The 18,766-nt window shown below is 45.4% G+C and overlaps 1 protein-coding gene across 2 annotated transcripts in view; it reads right to left on the bottom strand.

The window, feature by feature from the left end:
- Positions 1-18,766, bottom strand: part of SH2D4B (SH2 domain containing 4B) — an 82,504-nt gene that overhangs the window by 29,927 nt on the left and 33,811 nt on the right. The window contains exons 4-5 of one of the 2 annotated variants that reach the window (XM_053923447.2): positions 14,562-14,778; positions 10,409-10,536 (exon numbers count right to left, since the gene is read on the bottom strand). In XM_053923447.2, the coding sequence (XP_053779422.2) occupies positions 10,409-10,536; positions 14,562-14,778 (345 nt within the window). The remainder of the gene's footprint in view (positions 1-10,408; positions 10,537-14,561; positions 14,779-18,766) is intronic. The other variant, XM_071221240.1, reaches the window with a different exon arrangement.

Below are 18,766 nucleotides of genomic sequence, written 5' to 3'. Positions count from 1 at the left end.
CCAGTTTCCTTCGTATCACTATTGGTTCCCTGTACATTTTCCTTTGTTTCTCTTGGCATAGGCTTCATTTTTTCATCTAGTTTTCGAACAAATTCAACCAATTCTGTGAGCATCCTGATTACCAGTGTTTTGAACTGTGCATCTGATAGGTTGGCTATCTCTTCCTCACTTAGTTGTATTTTTTCTGGAGCTTTGAAGTGTTCTGTCATTTGGGCCATTTTTTTTTCATCTTTGTGTGTCTGTTACTTAAAGGGGCGGAGCCTTAGGTGTTCACCGGGGGTGGGGTAATGCTGGCCTGCTGAACTGTGATTCTGTACATGGGGGAGGGGCCGAGAGGGAGCAATGGCGCCTGCTCAACTCTCCACTGGATTTCAGCCACTCCCTCGGCTACCCACAATCAAATTGGGCCCCTCTGGTGCTGGTTTCTGAGTGGGTGGGCTTGTGCACACTCTAGGCCCCTGTGGGTCTCTCCAACCACCTCTCCTGTGAGGCTGGGAGTCTCTCCTGCTGCCGCCCCAACCCCCACGGGCATTTTCAATCAGAGGTTTGAGGCTTTATTTCCCAGCGCTGGAGCCCTGGGTTAAGTGGTCTGCTTTGCTCCCCACTGTTCATCCCAGCCTATCTGTGCACGAGTGTGGCACTTCGGGGTGCTACCTGCCCCTCTGCCTTCCTCGTTCTCTGCCACTCTGAGTCCCTCCCTCTCTGTTCATCTGTGCATGAATGTGGGGCCGCAGGGTCTGCTAGTGGTCAGACTGCCTGCCCCGTTCGTCCCACACTCCGCCAGTCCTGGTCCACCACGGCCATGCGAGTCCTCTCTGGCCGGTGCCCGTCTCTGCCCCTCCTACTGGTCTGGATGTATGTTTCTTTTTTATGTACTTGGTGTCAGACTTCCTTGCCGCTGGATTTTCTGTCAGTTCTGGTCATGAGAGGAGGCGCAGTGTGTCTACCTATGCCGCCATCTTGGTTCTCCCATTCATTACATCTTATAATAATATTTTGGATATATTGGATTAAACAGTACCTTTTATTGAATAAATAAGTTAACGTATGTGAATCACATAGAATAGTGCCTGTACACTCTAATTGCTGTGTACCTAATTGCTAGTATCATTACCTCTCCCAGAGAGAATTGTGTAGAGTAAAAAAATATATTTAAAAATATTTATTTAAAATATTTAAAATATTTATGGAAGTTCAATATTTACTTGACACAAGATCAGCACAAAGTAATGTTTAATAAATGATCAATTAAAACATAAAAGCCAGCGTGACCCCATAGGTGCAGCCAATCAATCACACCCCACAGATACCAATCATCTCACACCTGAGGAGTGGAACAAGGTGACCTCTGCCAGAGAAGTCACCAATTCAAGAAGCGTCTCTGTGTACCTCCAGATGGATACAGTCCCAGACAGGGTACAGTTCTTGGAAGCAGAGTGGGGATCTGGGTCTCAGCCTCTCTCACCCCCTCAGCCACACTCCCTCATGCAGGACAAAGTCTACACACCTGCATGGCAGCCCTGCCTCTCACCTCCTTTCCACAGTGAAGAGAAGCCCCTGTCATGCCCTTTTAGAGAGAAGCAGGGAGAGGGAGGAGGAAATCCTAAAGACTTAGTTTTCCCCCAAAGGGACTGAGTTAACTAAACAGTCTAAATCATTGAATAGGATGAAGTTAAAATGGACTCAAGTTTATTTTCTCCCCATCACCTGAAGGGGAAAGAGGGGAGGTGATGACTTCATGGGATCAGAGAAATTGTAGAAAAATTATAGAACTGCATTTTCTTTGCTTGAAATGTGGCAGCACAAATGTTAGCAGAGCCTCACTGTCTGTAGCAGACAGACAGTGCATTTGTGATGATTACAGGAGAAAACATACATTAGTTACATACACAAGTCATGCTGATCCCCTGCAGGATCCTAGGGCAGGGGAATCCCTCCTGCCTCATGCACCCCTGGGGGCTGGTGAGAGGGAGTGTGACTCATGAGGCCCAAAGGCAGCATTATTATTTTTAATGAAACCTGTAAGCAAGTGAGCCTGGCATGTGATTCTATAAATAATTTAATTAAATACTAAACAGAAGGTAATTCGAGTCTGATAAACTTTTAATAATTAAGTATAAATATTTCATGAGTCTTCACTTTCAGAAAGGCTTCTCAACTACTATCGTGACTAGACTTCATTCTCTAGCAAATGTCAAGCCACCATATTTGTTTCTCAGACAAGTAGAGAAAGAAGAGCTCATGGTGGGAAGTCAGGGAGAAGACTCATGTAATCTGATCTAAGCCTGTCACTCTGCATGGTCCATACTTTCATGGTCCTGACTGAGGGGCTATCTGGCCTCAGTTTATACACCCCAGCAGTGGGTGCTCACAACTCCTAGAGGGAGCTTATTCCATCCCAGGACAACTAACTGCTAAAAAGTCAGACTGAACCAAAGTTAGCAACTCGTGGTTTCACCAACTGGTCCGTGTCCTGGCCTTGAGGCTCTTTACATGATAGAGGATGTTAGCGGTTTGAAGACAGAGGCTGTGTCCCCTGTCCCAAGCCTTCTTGCCCAACCCCATGCCTGCCCTCACAAATACATGAGGCCAAGGGCTCTGGATGGGCTGAAGCCCTGGGTGCCAGGGCTGGGATGAGCTTATGCTGCAGAGTAGTGAGAAACTAGACTCCAGAGCCTGGAGCACAGAAAACCTAAAGGCAGCTTCCTAGAGTTGAAGAAGGGTCCAACCTATGACAGGGACTTCCTGGAGTTGGGGAGGTAGGAGGATCTTTTGCAGTCACCAAAGATATGATGGGACTATCAGAAGATGATGAAAGCAATTATATCCTCGTAAATCACATATTCGTTTATTGTTACCCTCTGCTTTTAAAAACCCAGATAGAAGATAAAAAATCAGTTCTATCAAACCCAAGTTATCTAGGTCCCCCAACCTCTGCTCCTTCCCTACATCTTAGTTACACACACCTGTGGGTCAGAAACCAAAGAGATCTCATCAGAATATCCAAACTAAAAGTGTTAGAAAGATAGGAGACAGAGGGTCTGAAATCAAGAGTGTGGAACTATAGAAAGATGAAAGAAAAAAAGTTAAAATCTTGTAAACACCATTATCATTGATGCTTTCTTAAAGCAAAAAGTAATTTCACTCTTTTTTGAGACTTTATAGCCAGTGCACAATTTTTTTAAGTAGAATAAAGAGACCTTTATTTCTTGGTTGGAACAGCTTAAGCAAGAACTTAAGTGGAAAGTAGATCAAATGACCTACATTTTTCTTTAGAAATTTTTGCATTTGGGATCAGAGCTGGTGGAAAATTTTCATTCCAAATTCTGTGTAAGAGAGGAAAATTATCAATCTAACTTGACGCGATGGGTCGTGACATGTTAACCATCCTTCCAAATGACCCATGACTTACCCCACACAGCTTTAAAGAAACATTTCAAAAAGAGTATCATTCATAATGAAAGAAAATTCAGACTTGCACTTTTTTTTAGATTAAATAAATATCATGGTCCTGTTGTGTAGAGTCATTATGTTGACTTTTTCTTTCTTTCCAAGTGATAGCAGCGTATGAAGCCACAGTTTACATGCTTCAAATGCTGACATGTATCTCCAAAGGCTACATGTTTACTCATTCCATATAATAAATGGGAGCATTTATTGTACATCAGACATGTTCTAAACACTTATAATTATTACGCATTTAATGCCCATAATACCACTACAAAGTTAGTGTTACTACTTTCTCTATCTCTGGTTTCTTCAGCTATTCCTTGCGTAACATGGATATAGCACCTGAGTCTACACTGCCAGGTCCCCCAGTCTAGCTGCTGCCTCTAAACAGGTTCCAAAGCCTCACCATAGTTTCCTATCCTCCTCTTGAACCTAGAAGCCAAGAACAGGGGCCTAAGCTGGCTCATCCTCTGCAACTCAGCCCCAGATATTCCAACTCCTAAAAGTAATCACAAAGACTAAGCAAGGCATTCTCAAATTTTCCATCAAGCTGGACCAGGATCCCAGTGGCAGGTCTGTTCTTCAAGGTCATAGAATGAGGAAGGGCAAGATTAAAATGAAGAACTCAGACTATGCACAAAAGTTCAAATGAATATATGATAAGGGATTGTAAATCCAGAGAAGTACTTCTTTGCCTCAATTTCTTTCCCTAGACAGCAATGTATTCAAGGAGATACCAGAACAGAGTAGGAAAAACTAAGAGCCAAAAGCCCTGTATCTTGTCCTGGCTCCCAACCTTACTGCTGGGTAAAGAGGGGTTGGTTTCTAGAGCTCCCTGAGCCTCAGCGTGGCCACCTGTAAAGGGCTAACCATGACCAACTCAAGATGCAGTTGAGCGTGCCCATGAGATGGTGCCCATCAAACCACTCTACATCTACACAGCCCAGGGAAAAACACAAGACTGCACAGCAGCAGAGTGTGAAGGATCACCAACAATCAGTGCTGCTCAGCTAGTCCAACTCCTTCCTATTCTGTGCAACTCAGACAAGAGACTTCCCAGTGCATGTGGTTAGAAGGGTCAAGCCTAGACTCCATTCCCACTCAGCCATTGTCTCCTAGGGCACAATCTTTCCCACCTCTCAGGGGGCTGCTTTCCTGTAGGACAGCATGGGGTGTCTGCCCTTTACCTGCAGGACTCCTAGAAGGACCATCCACATGGGTCTCCGCTGCCTGTGCCTCAGCTCCTAGACCAAAATGCTTCCAGCACAGAGAAATGAGCAAGGCAAACATGCCCAACTTCTCCCAAACAGTTGCCAGGAGAATAAACCCTCAGTCCTCCACAGCCCACAGACTCCCACACCCTGGCCAACCTTTCCAATGCTCCTGAACCCCTGATAAAATTTTGAAAGGTCAGCAGGGGCAGTGCTGATGGTCCTGGAACAATGACAGCAGAACATGGTGTCAGAACCATACTGCATCACAGATGCTGGGGTAGAAAGCTTCAAGGCCTCCATCTGAGCAGTCCACTAGCCATCCAGACTGCCCAATAGTAATCTGTAACCATCAAAAGGCCCTTTCTTCTATTGAAGTAAAATGTGTCTCTTCAGAACTCCTAGCCCCAAACCCTGGTTCTGTCCTCTTTAACAATCTCCCTTTCTCAAGACAGGACTACAGAGCCTGAAAACTGGCAGCTCTGTCCCCCATCCATCCCTCTGCAAGGCCTCTCTTTTCCAAGACAAACATCCCCCAGGTAATCATTAAAAATGACTACTGTGACTTTTATTTCCTTCCTTTCCTTCAAACACATTTGGCTGCATTATGGCCAAGAGAAAGGTAAACAAGGGGTCTAAAGGTATGGTCCATTCTAGAACCTTTCAGCCCTTTGACCTTCAACAGTCCTCTCCTCTAAATATGCTCTAAAGTCACAGTGTGGGAAGGTAGGAAGCAGTGCCCATGCCACCTGGGAGCATGGAAAGTCACCCCAACCACTGGGCTCCCTGCAGACCACGCTGTCTATGTGGGTAGGGAGTTCCTCCTCCCCAGCGAAGATCCTGCCTCATGCTCATCAGAAAAATCTCGACAATAACACCCCACCAGAGTGTAGGTGAGGCCATCCTTGAGATCCACTCCCAGCCCCTGAGCAGGGTCCTGCAGGAATAGTTTTCCAAGACCAGCTACACCATCCACTGCATAGCTCCATTCCCTGCTGAGCCCTAAGGGCAAGCCTCAAGACAGCCGGCGGGTTGTTGTCAAGACAATAAACCACAGATATCATCATGACTATTTTATAGAAGTAAAGCTCAGGAAGAGAAACGGTTTTCAACTGAGCCAATGTGCAGACAGAGGATGTTCTTAAATTAGATACATGTTGAAGTACAAAAATAGATTTCATTTCCCCAAAGCCAAGCTTATATGAACTCACTTTTCTCAGGAGTATTTTTAGATAACTAAAAGTCTCTCTTGTAAGCCCTGGGATGTAACAATGGGGGAAGGAGAAAAGAGGATTGACCTTACCACTTTATGTCTCTTTTTAACAGAAGAGATTCTATCAAGAACCCCATGGTAGCAGCAGGAAGCCCATCCCCACCAGCACCCACTCTGTCCTCAGACCCCATTTCCCAAACTCTGTTCCCTAGAGGACGTGAGGCCTCTGGTGGTTGAACTCAAACTCCAGAAGATATCAGCACTCACACCAACATGGCTCGTCATGGCAGGCAAAGCACGTGTATTGTCTTGATCTTTATAAGTATCCTGTGAAGTCAAAGACATAATCCCAGTTTAACAGATGGGGAATTTAAAGGACACACCCAAGGCCACAGAGCTACTCAATTCTAGAGTGTGCCTGTATCATCAGACCCCTTATCCACACTACTCTCTGCATTACACCACAACACTCCAAATGAGTTTGAGGGAAGAAATGGAAACAGAACTCACCATCGTCATTTTTTACCTATATCTAAAATCCAAATAAATTAACTAGGAACATTTTACTTAGAGGGGAAAATTGATTTATATTAGGATTATGATAGATTATATTATTGTTCAAATTCTCCTCCCCTCTGTCTTCACACCCTTTGACATATGGTTTTGCAGTTCCTCACACAAAAGGAGCAAAATATATTTTCCCACCCCTCAATTCTGTGACATATTGTGACCAATGGCATGAGGTGAAAGTGATGGTGTGCTGGTTCAAAGACTAGACTGCAAGATCTAGCATGCAGCCACTTGTCTGCTCCCTGAGAAGAGTGTGCCTGGGCTACCCTGCTGGTCCCAGGAGGAGCATGTGAGACACATGGGGCAGAGCTACCCCAGCCAAGATGCCCTGCCAGCACCAGTTGAGAGCAGAGCCTGCAGCAAGAGCTCCCTAACAGCAACATTGGTGTTAGGCTGCCTGGAGGGCAGTAGGCTTTGTCTCCATAAGGATCAGTGCAGGAGTCCTACCAGGAATGCTATCAGGGAATTCCTACTTTGGGAAAGAAGTTGAACGGTACCAGCAGCCCCAGACATTGGGATTTTAGGTATAAGTAGTTACTCTAAAGAGTTGGGAGACCAACATGGAGCTATTACCTTTTTGCTTCTGAGCAAAGGCAATATATAAAAAGAACTACTGTTTACTATCACCATCAAGTCATAAAAGATAGGACATTTTGACACTAAAACTGAGGAAAGAATATTATCTCGGACTATGACATAGTCCTTTCCAAGCAGAGAGAGTTGGCCATCCTCCATATGTGAGCCTTTTTCTTTCATTCTGTCACAGAACAATGAAAACTTTGTTACTAAATAGCTCCAGTCCACATATTACCAACTTTCCTACATGCTTTATGGGAGAATGTCAAAAGAACTTGAAATCAGTTACATAAATTGCAAGACTGAAATCATGGTTCTGTTTGTTCTCGGACAATATAAAACTTATGGGGTTTTTTTTTAGCAGGATAGAAAATAAAGCTAAAGATAAATTTGAGCATCTCCACCTCCATCTTGCCTGCTCTATTATCTGCCTCAAGCCACAGAGCAACCAGTGCCCTGTAAACCCCCATCCCACAGAAATTTGAGTTGCATTGTGTGGTGCCTAAGATGCTGGTGTCATGCTTCCATGGTTATAATAATACATGGATGAGAAAGAAAGCAGTGATTCAAACAGAAACTCTCCCAGCAGCTACAGGGACACAAAATTGGGACAGAGGTGAAAGGTAGTGAAGCCCTGGGACAAGCTCCAGGGACACATGGTTAAGTCACCCAGGAAAGTTGATTGTCTTCTTTCTGAGCAATAAAAAGCCCCTCTATCTCCTGTTGGATATGTGGAGTCCAGAGAGTAAAAAGCGGCCTAAAAGTGGATGATGGTTATAATGGGCTTTCCTATCATCCAAGACTGTTCATCTACATCACAGAGGTCAAGCTGGCTCTGGCCAAAGAAACATGAGCAACAATAGTGTGTGACAGTCCCACACAGAAGCTGCAGGAGCCAGTATGTGGCCTGTAATGCCTCTCTTTTCCCTCCGTCATGAGACCAGTAGAGTTTCCAAGGGAAGCAGCAACTTCAATCTGAGGCCTATATCAAGTTCCACAGCCCAATAGGGCACATAACATTGGTAGGAAATTCTTGGTTGGTGGAAATCACTCAGACTTTGGGATCATTTTTCACTGTGGCATAGCCAAGCATAATCTGACCGATTTAATGGGGATGCCATTAATTGAGTTGGAGAGCTCAACAACAGTGGCAGCATAGATAGATGGTGAGTTTGCTTTGGCCTTGTTTCTGGGCAGATGAAAAGCAGAGGTGAGGGTTAAATACAGAGATGCCTAAGGCACAGCACCCTGGCCCCAGTGAGCACATGGCCAACTGAGAAGGCTAGCCTAACCTCGTGTGTGGCTCTGGGTTTTCTGACTACTCTCAGCTCAGCCTCACTCACTGGGCCCTGAGCAGTTGCACACACTCACAAGGGCCCAATGCAGAGGAGCAAGGGCTATTCTTAGGAATTAGAAAGACTGGAATCTAATCTCACCTCTGACACATCATTTCTGCCTTCATCCACTCTCGCCATGGATACTTACTGTGGTAGGCATTAGTGAAATAGACAAGGGCCTTAGTTTCGTAGGCTTACAATTAGGTAAGAGAATAGGCAGTAAGCAAATGAGATAAATACAAATTGGGCGAGAAATAAATACAGTGAATTGAGAGAAATGGGTGAAGGCAGTTTTAGGTAAGGGTTTCAGGAAAGGCCTCTCTGAGGAGGGGATATTTCAGATGAAAAATGGGAATGTATTAGCCATGCAAAAAGCTAAAGAAAGAGCAACAGCAAGTGAAAGGGCTTGAGACAGAAAATAAAATGGCTTGTTTGAGGAACAGGAAAAAGCCAGAGCTATGAAAGCAAGGAAACAATTATGGCATAAAGTTGGAAGCCAGGTCCATCATGTGGGACCTTGTGGACCCCAGCATGAAGTCTGAAGTTCATTGCAAGTATAAAGGGAAGTGGTGGGTACTGAGCAGGGAGTAACAGGATCTGATTTGTATTTAAGATTCTCAGGATGGTGTGTGGAAGATGATTTGTGCAAGAGCCAGAGTGAAAGAGACAGACCAATGAGGACAGTCTTGCAACCTGGACTGGGTGGTGCCTCTGTGACCTCTGTGTCCTTGGGCAATCCCTTAACAGTGCTATGCCTCAGTCATCCCATCTGTAGAGTACAGCTGCTGCCTGCACTTCATAGTTCACAAACTCTTTTGGCCCTTGGAAATGAGAATGAAGCTTTGCTTGCTTCATGGCTTTGCTTGCCCCTGCATGATTTCTTCTAATCATTCCAGCTTCCCTTCCCAGAGCTAGAGCCATGTCCAGAGCTTGTCTGTGAAGGCTTCCGAACAGCCCTCAAGATCCCAGAGCCTCCAGTTCCTACCATGACACTGGATTATCCCTCCATTTGGATGGAACTAACAACACTTGGAAGCTGGCCAGGAAGTAAGACAAATGCAGGGGAAATACCAGGCAATATGGAGGTGATTGTTATACAACAATCACTAACTGATACAGAGGGTGTTGTGACCAGCAGCCCTTCTTATTTCCCTGTACCAAGTCTCTGCTAGAATCACAAACCTGCTTCCCTGGTTGAACCCTCTACATGTTCAGATCACTTGACTGAGGTCATGAGCCATGAGATACATTCTTGAACTCAACTTTGCAAGTCTCCTTGTGACCTTATAGAAACTTCTTCCCCTCTCCGGGCCTGTTTTCTTATCTGTAAAAATGAAGCAACAAAATACTTCCAGGAGCCTCCCAGCTCTAAGGTTCTATGTTTGGCTAACTCTAACCTCTTCATGCAGACATTCTGTCATTTAATCACCAGTATTTGCTCAGAGCCTGCTGCATGCCAGACCATGGCCAGAACCTGAGGATACAGGCTCAAACAACAAGATTTGGACCTGACCCACCAGGAACTCGTGGTCCACTGAGACTTCATTGCCCTGTTAAGTACAGAGAAGACACCTCTGAGGGCCCTTTGATGGCCAAGGAGGCTGTGAGGTGAGGGCAGTGGGCAAGAGTCATGTTTATCCATTCCCAGCAGAAAGAGGGAGTGCACATTCAGTATCCCTGGTGCCTCCAGTCTCCTGAGCTCCTGCACAGAGACGTTATGCCTTGGCCTCCTACGGCAATGAAAAAAGTTGCTTTGTATTTCAGCACATGCCCTGGGGAAATCAGACCTTATGCCTTGAACTCAGCATACTCACTGCACAAGTAAATGACAGACACAGGATTTCTGTCTACTCCAGTCACACCCAGGTGAGCCAGGAGAGCTGATCCTTAACCCTGGGAGATTTGCCCATATTTGTGGGGCAAAATGGAGTTAACAGTTGAAAGTCCTTCACTCCCCTGATTCTAACAGTCGTTCAGCATCTCTTTCCCAGTCTCAGGAAGAGGTGGAGATATGGAAGGTGTCTGCCCTGAGACACAGATAGCTGTCCTACCATGGAACCAGGGAGCGATGGATTTGGTGTTCCTCTCAAAACCAGCTTGGCGAGGCAGCTGCTCCTCCTTAAACCAGCGGACTATGACTTCTCTGGAGACAGGTCGCAATGGGCGCTCCCAAGTCCTGCTGAGAAGAGAGAGGAGTGTGGGAGAGTCAGGAAGGGAGGGGGAGAGGGAAGAAGAGAAGGAGTGGGAGGGAGAGGGAAGAAGGGGAAAGGAGGGAGTGAGGCCACTGTGAGACTGAATGAGCACAGAGCCCACACTCACGCCACCTGTGGAAAGGATTGAATGAGTCCAGGTACTTGAAAGCACTTTGCAGATTATAATGTACCAGCTGTTATTATTTTTCCCCAAAGAAAATTGTTATCACTTGATTTGAAAAAAGCCACACAGGTAGAAGCAGAAAAGAGGACAGGAGAGGATGTCTGAGGGAAAGAAAAGGACTATTTTCCCTCTAGGATGGCCAGGGTATAAACATGAGCATCCACAAGGAAGGATCCTAATGTAACAGGAGAAAAACTATTAGCATGTGAGTGTCCTCCATCCCCTGCCCACACCCCACTACAGAAAATTTTGCTTTGCTCCTCAGTGTGGCCCCTTCCCCGGCCTTCCACAGAGGACACCTGCCTTTGCCAGCTTGCTCCCTTCTGTGCTTTTGTGAGACTGAATCAGGACAGTGAACAGAGAGAGAAACCAGAGACCTTGATTTGCTGTGGATGTGACTGAGATTCACCGCCAAAAATTAAAAAGGAGGACAGACAAAGGAGGTTGGTTGACTTTCACCAACCAGACACAAAGGTGGTTGACTTTCAGTAGATTTCATAGGGGATCTGGTGAGGGTCTAAAGGTACTGGGAGTGAGGGATATAGAGGCACTTGAAGAATTGGTGAGTAATGACATTTTTGACATTTTCTCACAAATAAGCCAAGATTTTAATTGTTTGGGGGTCTGAACTGTGGTTCTTGGCCGCACACAGAGACTGCGCCAATGAGAGCCCTGTTATATTGGAGCCACGCTGACAGGAAGCACCGTTAGATTTCGACGACACATGGCACATAACAGGCACACACCACTATTGGTTGAGTTAATATGAAGCAAGATCACACTGCCCTGAACTACAGAATGAAAACACAGCATATGAAGGGCAGGCCTTTGGCCCAGCTTGAACAAACACCGCTTTTCACCTTTCCCACTGAAGGATAGAGCCTGATAAATTCTTACTTTTTCACTGCTATCTACTTACTAGTCATGGCATTTATAATTCACCACTGTTGTCATTGTTTTTTTATAAAATGAGTTGTCCTCTCACATATTCTAATTTGCCCTGAATCTGCACTTTGATGTGGATCAAAGTGCACATCCTTGCAAACCCCAGAATGAGTTTATATTTTTACTTGCCCTAAAATGAATCCACACATACACACAAATAAACAGTAGCAAACAGTGTGATTTTAGGAAAGTTGTTATAAGAAAGATAGTGGATAAGGTTCCACTGCATCGGCTTAAAGCCACCAGCAGTGGAGTTTGTACTCTAAACACCTTTCCCACAACTGCTTCCCTACGCTCTTCTTCACCCCCCACTTTCAGTGTTGCTCCCACTGATCCACACTTTGGGGTTTCCCCCTTGCAGTAACCCCAGAGGCCTTTCCTCTTTATTAAGCAGCACACTATAGCCTGCCCAGCTTTTTTCCTTACTGCTCAATGGCAAAACTCCTCTGGTTTCTAGGACTCATTTCCCTTAGAAGGCAAGAGGATGTTATAAATAACAGCAAAAAACAAAAACAAAAACAAACCATTCTCACTCTTGTCCCTGTGTTTCTAAGCAGAGAGTCTGATTCACCAGCATATAAATGCTAGGAAGTTTTTCCAAGAAGCCACCTGGCCAGAAGCTTCATTCCTGCACCTGGAACTCCCAGAAACAATATGTGTCTGTCCCTCAGCAAAGTCAGATGAGGGTGGGCTGGCCAGTGCCAGTACTTCACAGCTGGGGACAGTGAGGCCACAGGGACCTACCCCATGGGGCAGCCACAGGAGGGAGGCCGATGCATGGCCTCTGGGGCGCCTGGGTCCTCCGTTCCATCTGCATGGCTCCTGGCCCCCTTGATGGCTCACTGTAGTGGTTGCTGCTCCCCTACTGACAGCTAGCCACAGCCAGCCTGGAGCCAGGCTGAACCACCATCCATGCAGCTCCATCATGGGGGCCTGAAAGACAGATCACCTATTCCCTTTAAAATGATGGATTATAATTTTCCCGGGGACATACAAAGAAGGCTTTTCTTTGTCTCCAAAGCCAGAAAACATAAAAGAAAATCTGACCTCATAAAAATCAAGGATTTTGACATGACATAAAACATCATTGCAAAATTCAAAAGACAAATGACAAGGAAAAAAGTATTTATCACAGACAAAAGGATCCTCTATCCTAATATTTAAAGAGTTCTTAGATATGGGGGACGAAGAAAAGAGTAATAGCACAATGAAAAAAACAGGTAGAAGAAAGAATATACAGATACGGAAATAACGATGGTCCTTAAACATATACAAAATACTTAATCTCCCTCATAGTATAAATGCAATTTTAAATGATCACTGAGATATAGTTCTTACACAAAAGTTTGACAACATACTGTTGACAAGGCCGAAGGTTGAGTGTTCATTGGTACAACACCTGTGAAGAGCAAGTTGAGATAACTATCAGCACTGTAAATGCACACAGCCCTTAACCCAACAATCCCACTTTGGGGAATCTCTCATAGATAATAGTTGTATGAGTATAAAATTAATGTATACAAGGCTATTCACTAAGGGCATTGTTGGTAATAACCAAAGATTTCAAACAACACCAACTTCATTAATAAATTTTGACAAGTAAATTTCTTGTCACACATCTTTGCAGCAGAATACTATGCAGCTATAAAAAGAAAACTAAATAAAAATTAATAGTTAAGAATTGGTACAAAAAGATCTCTAAAACATAAATGGGGAAAAATTCATGATGTAGAAATCTGTAGAATATGCAAATTTTAGGCAAAAAAAAAAAAAGAGTGAGATACAACTCTTCATGCTGGCAGTTACAAAAGGGGACTAGGCAGATACCTGCAGAACGGCAGTTCCCTTGGGGAAAGACAGAACTGAGTAGAGAGGCAGCAAGGATGTGAGTCAGTCATTTTTCCATATTATCTTTTTAAATTTTCTGGTTTGTAAATCACAGTGACAAGGGAGGAAAAGAAGAAAGAAGGAAAGGAAGAAATGCAGACATGATCAGCTCTCCCTAAAACTGCAGGGAGAAGGGGAAGGGAGGTATGAATAATTCTAAACCCCAATTAAAGCAAAATTCTGACAGCCCTCCATCATCTGGGGGTGAAAAAACTCTTCTGCAGATTAACTGTGGCTCAGGAAGCCAGCAGGCACTCACCACCACCCAGCCTCTGAGCTATCATTAGGGGAGGCAGTTGCTTGGCAAAGATGGGGACACAAATCTTGGGGCTGGCCTCAGGTGAGTAAAAGCAGAAGGTGGAGAAGCTCCAGGCAACCACTTCACCCTTGGGCCTGGCAATAATGAGCAGTCACATATATACATATAATTGCCCTTGCCAGACCCCTCCAGTGATGCCAGTGTGTGTGAGCCTCCTGCATTCCACAACACTCGTCTGCCAACCTACTATCAGATCTCAGGATGCACCAGCACTGCCTGTGGTTACAGAGGCAGCCAGCCCAGGTTCCCATGCCACCGGGCCATATTTAATCTACTCAAGGTCTGACATTTCAAGTTCTTAACCTGAGATCTGTGGACCTTTAAGAGCTTAAAATTGTATGCAAACATTTTGGGGTATATGTATACACACATCTTGGAAGGAAGAAGTTACACAGCTTCCTTTAGATTCTCAAAAGACTCTGAGACCCAAAAAATGTTAAGAATCCCAGAACTCCAGAGTTATTAAAAATCTCCAACTCCCACCCATCCCCCCATCTCCTGACCCATTACACAGTCTGGGACACTGAGGTCCACAGAGAGGAAATGACTAGCCCCGAATTTCACAGTAAGTTACAGGCAGAAGCAGGACTGGGTCCCGGGTTCCCCATGCTCCCATCCAAGACCCTGTCCCTGGCCAGGCCTCCCCATGCAGAGCCCCCTAGCCCCACCAGACCCACCTGACAGGCATTGTGAGGGGTAGTGGTGGACCTGGGCCTGGGAAGTGATGGTAGAGTCTGGCCTCCTGTTCATGGCTCTGGCCAAGCTCTCGGAACATGAAGCTGAGGCCAGCGACAGTGCCCTTCTGGATGGCACGGAGCGAAAGGCGCCGGTACTCATCTCGGGCCCGCTGGGCTCGGCGGCTTCTTTCCTCATCAGCTGCCTTGGACCTACGCACTGGGAAGGGAGAGAGCACGTTTTCCTGAAGCCGAGGCCTAGGCCATACACTGAGCAAACCAGAATTGGGCCAGGAGCCTGGGGTCTTTCCCAGGGTCCCAGGATTCACGGGATTCCTCCACATGGGCTGCATGAAAGCTTGGAGCCCCCAGTGGCAAGGTAGGTCAAGCCCAGCCCTAACCAGCAGCCCTGAACTAGCCTGTCCCTGTGAGGATAAAGACACTCATGACAGCTTGGGGTCATTAGGTTGTTCCTGTGACCCCATTCCAAAATGAGCAAGAAACTGTTGGATGGAATTTTACATCTCCATATATATATTTCTCCTTTGGAGTACCCTGCTCAAACTCTGTGCCTACCCACCCAGCTTCATGAGCACCTTTCAAAGTGGTCAGCATCTCCAAACAGCACTGCCATCACCCACATTGACTGTAGGCTTTCTCTGCGCCCAGCCCCAGGCTGCCTTCTTTCTCCAATATCTCATGATAGACACCTCCCCCAACCACCCAGTGAGGAGGGCACATCACTATTTCCATATTAGAAACCTAGCCTCCAGGAGCGTAACTAGCTTGTCCAAAGTTAAATAGTTAATAAGGGGCAGAGCCAGGACTGGCACGTCTGACTCTAGAACACACGTAGATCCTTCTACCACATGGACCCCACCTCTCAGACTTTCTTCATTTTAAAACCAGGTGCATTTGACATCAGAGCCCCTGCTCTTCCCTACAAAAAGCCAAAAGAACACTTAAGACCATGCAGTCCAACCTCCTAATATTAGTCGCATGAAAACTGAAGCCCAAGGAAGGACAGTGACTTGGCCAGCTGGGCCAGTGGCCTCACCAGACCAGGAACCATCAATTCTGCTACCAGGATGAGTTGTTGGAAACACTGATATCTCAGTTCTGGGGCCCTTTCTTTCATTAGTTTTCTGTGGGCTTGAGAGCTGGTGGGTAAGTGTGTTGGGTGAAGGGGGAAAGGATTCTTTGATAGCTTTGTTATGCCACAGATTACAAAACTCCAAGATGCTCCTCTCCCCAGCCTTCTGGCTTTTTCTGTTTCTCAAGGCAGGGCCCTGTCTCAGTCAAGTGGCCTTGAAAAGACATCTGCATGTTACTGCTTCTAAAACTTGAGTGTCCTGGAACTGAGAAAATGCCAAGAGAAGCAACAAAACCTGTTGGAGGCAAGGTGTTAAATTAAAACCAACTATTTTGTAGTCTGATTGCATCTTGTCAGGCCTATCTGCCTCTAAAATCCAATCCCTTCATAGAGAACTCTTGGACCTGGTTGTGCTCTTCTCATTGTTCATAACTAGTGAGCCCTGCCCCAAGCAGGTTAACTTCCCCTTCTGGAGTAAAATCTTACCCAAATATTTCTACTCCAACTCCATTCAGTACACATGCAGCAAGTACCTACAACCTACCAATGTCAGAGTCTGTTCATATTTGGAGGTCAATAGCCTTGGACCTGAAAGAAAGCACTTCTAATCTGAAGTTGCCAAAATCCCCTTCTTGAAACGTGACATTCCCCGGAACTGAGGACAGCAGCATGAAGTCTCAGCTGGTAATTATGGACATGGGGGTCACAAGCAGAGGCTCCAATGGTCTGTGGGCTCAACGAGGGCCAGTGGGAGAATTTCTTTGGTTTATTCATTGCTGTATTCCACTGCCTAGAACACATATGTGTCAAGCAGGTGATAACATTTTGGATGACTGTGCCCAATTAAGTATTTAACCAGTGCCAGGTCTGTGCTAGATATAGAGAGAACAAAGACCAGACCCTTTCCTCAAGACACTTGAGCCTAGCTGAAAAAATAAACAAGTAAATATCTCTAACAAAATAAAAACAGGGACTGATTCAGCACTGTCAGAGTTTAGGAGCAGCAGTGCTCCCAGGTAGCAAGGGAGCCAGAATCCATCACAGGGCAGGGAGCACCTGACCAGGTCTGGAAAAGTCAACAGGGGTTTTCCAGAGAAAGGAGAGGGAGGGAGCCATCCCTGAGAGAAAATCCAGGTTGTGGTGCCCAGTCGGCTTGTCTGTAAGTTCCAGGTACTAAGACACAATAATGTCTGCTGTGCATGTGATAAAAGGCTCACACAAGGCTCATGCCTCATTGTGGACTTTGCAGTCACCAGGCTACAAACTAAGCACAGAAATTTGTGCCCTACCAGGTCCGGTGACCTTTGAGAGTTTACAGCTCCTAAGAGATGGCAACATTCAGTGACAAGTTGCAGAATGAAATCATATACAGACTAGGAGACAAGGTTTTAGAACTCAGCTGGGGAGGCCCTGCGTCATTGGTCAAACAGAGACTAAACCTAGCCTCCCAAAGCCCAGTTCTAATCCCACCATTGTCTTCCTCAAAAGCCTCCACTGGCTCCCACTGCACACAGGATAAAGGGCAAACCCCTTGGTCCTTAAGAAGTATCCCGCCCACCCCACTTTCTTCCGGCACATTAGGGCTTTGAGCTCCTCCCCACGCTGGGTGCTCTGGCCCCACCAAGCTCCCCACTTCCCCCTCTTCTGCAAACTCTCCTCTGTGTTATGGTGATATGGGTTATGAATGGGCAGCCAGGCCAGCTCAGAAATGCCAGGTGGCAGCACTGAGGGCACTGATGTGCTGCAAGCAGGAAGCCAGGTCTCTGCTTTGGAGTTAACACTTCCATCACATCACAATTATATATTTCAGTTTTGTGATGAGAACATTTAAAATCTAGTCTCTTAGCAACTTTCAAGTATATAATACAGCATTGTTGACTATAATCCTACACTGTGCATTGGATCTTCAAAACTTACTCATCTTCTAACTGCAACTTTGTTCCCTTCAACCAACATCCCCCCAGGTCCTCTACCACCACCTCCAGCCTCCAGGAACCACCATTCAACTCTCTGCTTCTATAAGTTTGGCTTTTTTAGATTCCACATATAGCATTTGCCTTTCTCTGTCTGATTTACCTCACTTGGCATAATGACCTCAAGGTCCAACCATGTCTCAATGGCAAGATTTCCCTCTTTCTTACAGCTGACTGATATTGTAGAATGGGTGTGTGTTAGTGTCCCACATATTCTTTATCTATTCATCCACTGTTGTGAATAATGCTTCAATAAATATGGGACTGCAGATATCTTTTCAGTATCCTGTTTTCATTTCCTTTGGTTATATACCCAGAAAATTGCTGGACCATATGGTAGTTTTGTTTTTAATTTTTTGATGAACATATACTGTTTTCTATAGCAGCTGGACAATTGGCATTGCCCCTACAGTGCACAAGGGTTCCCTTTTCTCCTCAACCTCACCAACACTTCACAACAGCCTTCCTAAGAAAGTCTCTGATGTCTCCAGGCCTCAGTTTCCACCTCTGTCAAAATGAGAATGACACGAATGTCCACCTCACTGAGTTGTTATAAAGAGCAAATGAAACGTATAAATACTATACACTATGAAATGTTTTGGGAAAGCAATGTCTTACTAAATCAAGCATCTGAACCTGGCCCTATCTTCACATCTCCCAATGTCTGGAGCCAGATCCCAGTACCATATACCAGCTGTGTGACATGGGACAAGTTACTTAATCACCCTGGGTCTCCATTTCCTCATAAGCAAAGTGGAGATAATAATGGTCATTACTACATAAAGTGGTTATGAGGATTAGGACAGCTAATAACATAAACCACTTAGAATCAGTAAGCACCATGGTAAGGTAACTAAAATTTTTATTTTCATTAGCTCTGGTATTGCTCTGTCCAAAACGGAGCCAAGAACAGTTCTTGGCCTGTCCAGCAGGGGGCGCGCTTGTTGGTCTGTCACCTGGAATCTGCCCTGCGACAATTCATAAATAGCTTTCCTTAAACTCAAAATCTTAAAAGCTTGCTTTTAGTTCCTTCTCAGAATCAGGGAAGTATTTTGGACTGTATCTCATGCATCTGCCATGAGGAACCAGAATTCACAGAGTACTTTTTTCATCTAACCCAGAGAAAAAAGCCAAAATGAACA

Source organism: Desmodus rotundus, chromosome 4 (genome assembly GCF_022682495.2).
Source record: "Desmodus rotundus isolate HL8 chromosome 4, HLdesRot8A.1, whole genome shotgun sequence".
Taxonomy (NCBI): Eukaryota; Metazoa; Chordata; class Mammalia; order Chiroptera; family Phyllostomidae; genus Desmodus; species Desmodus rotundus.
Note: the sequence above shows the minus strand (reverse complement) of the source record. Positions and strands in the feature narration are given on the sequence as shown.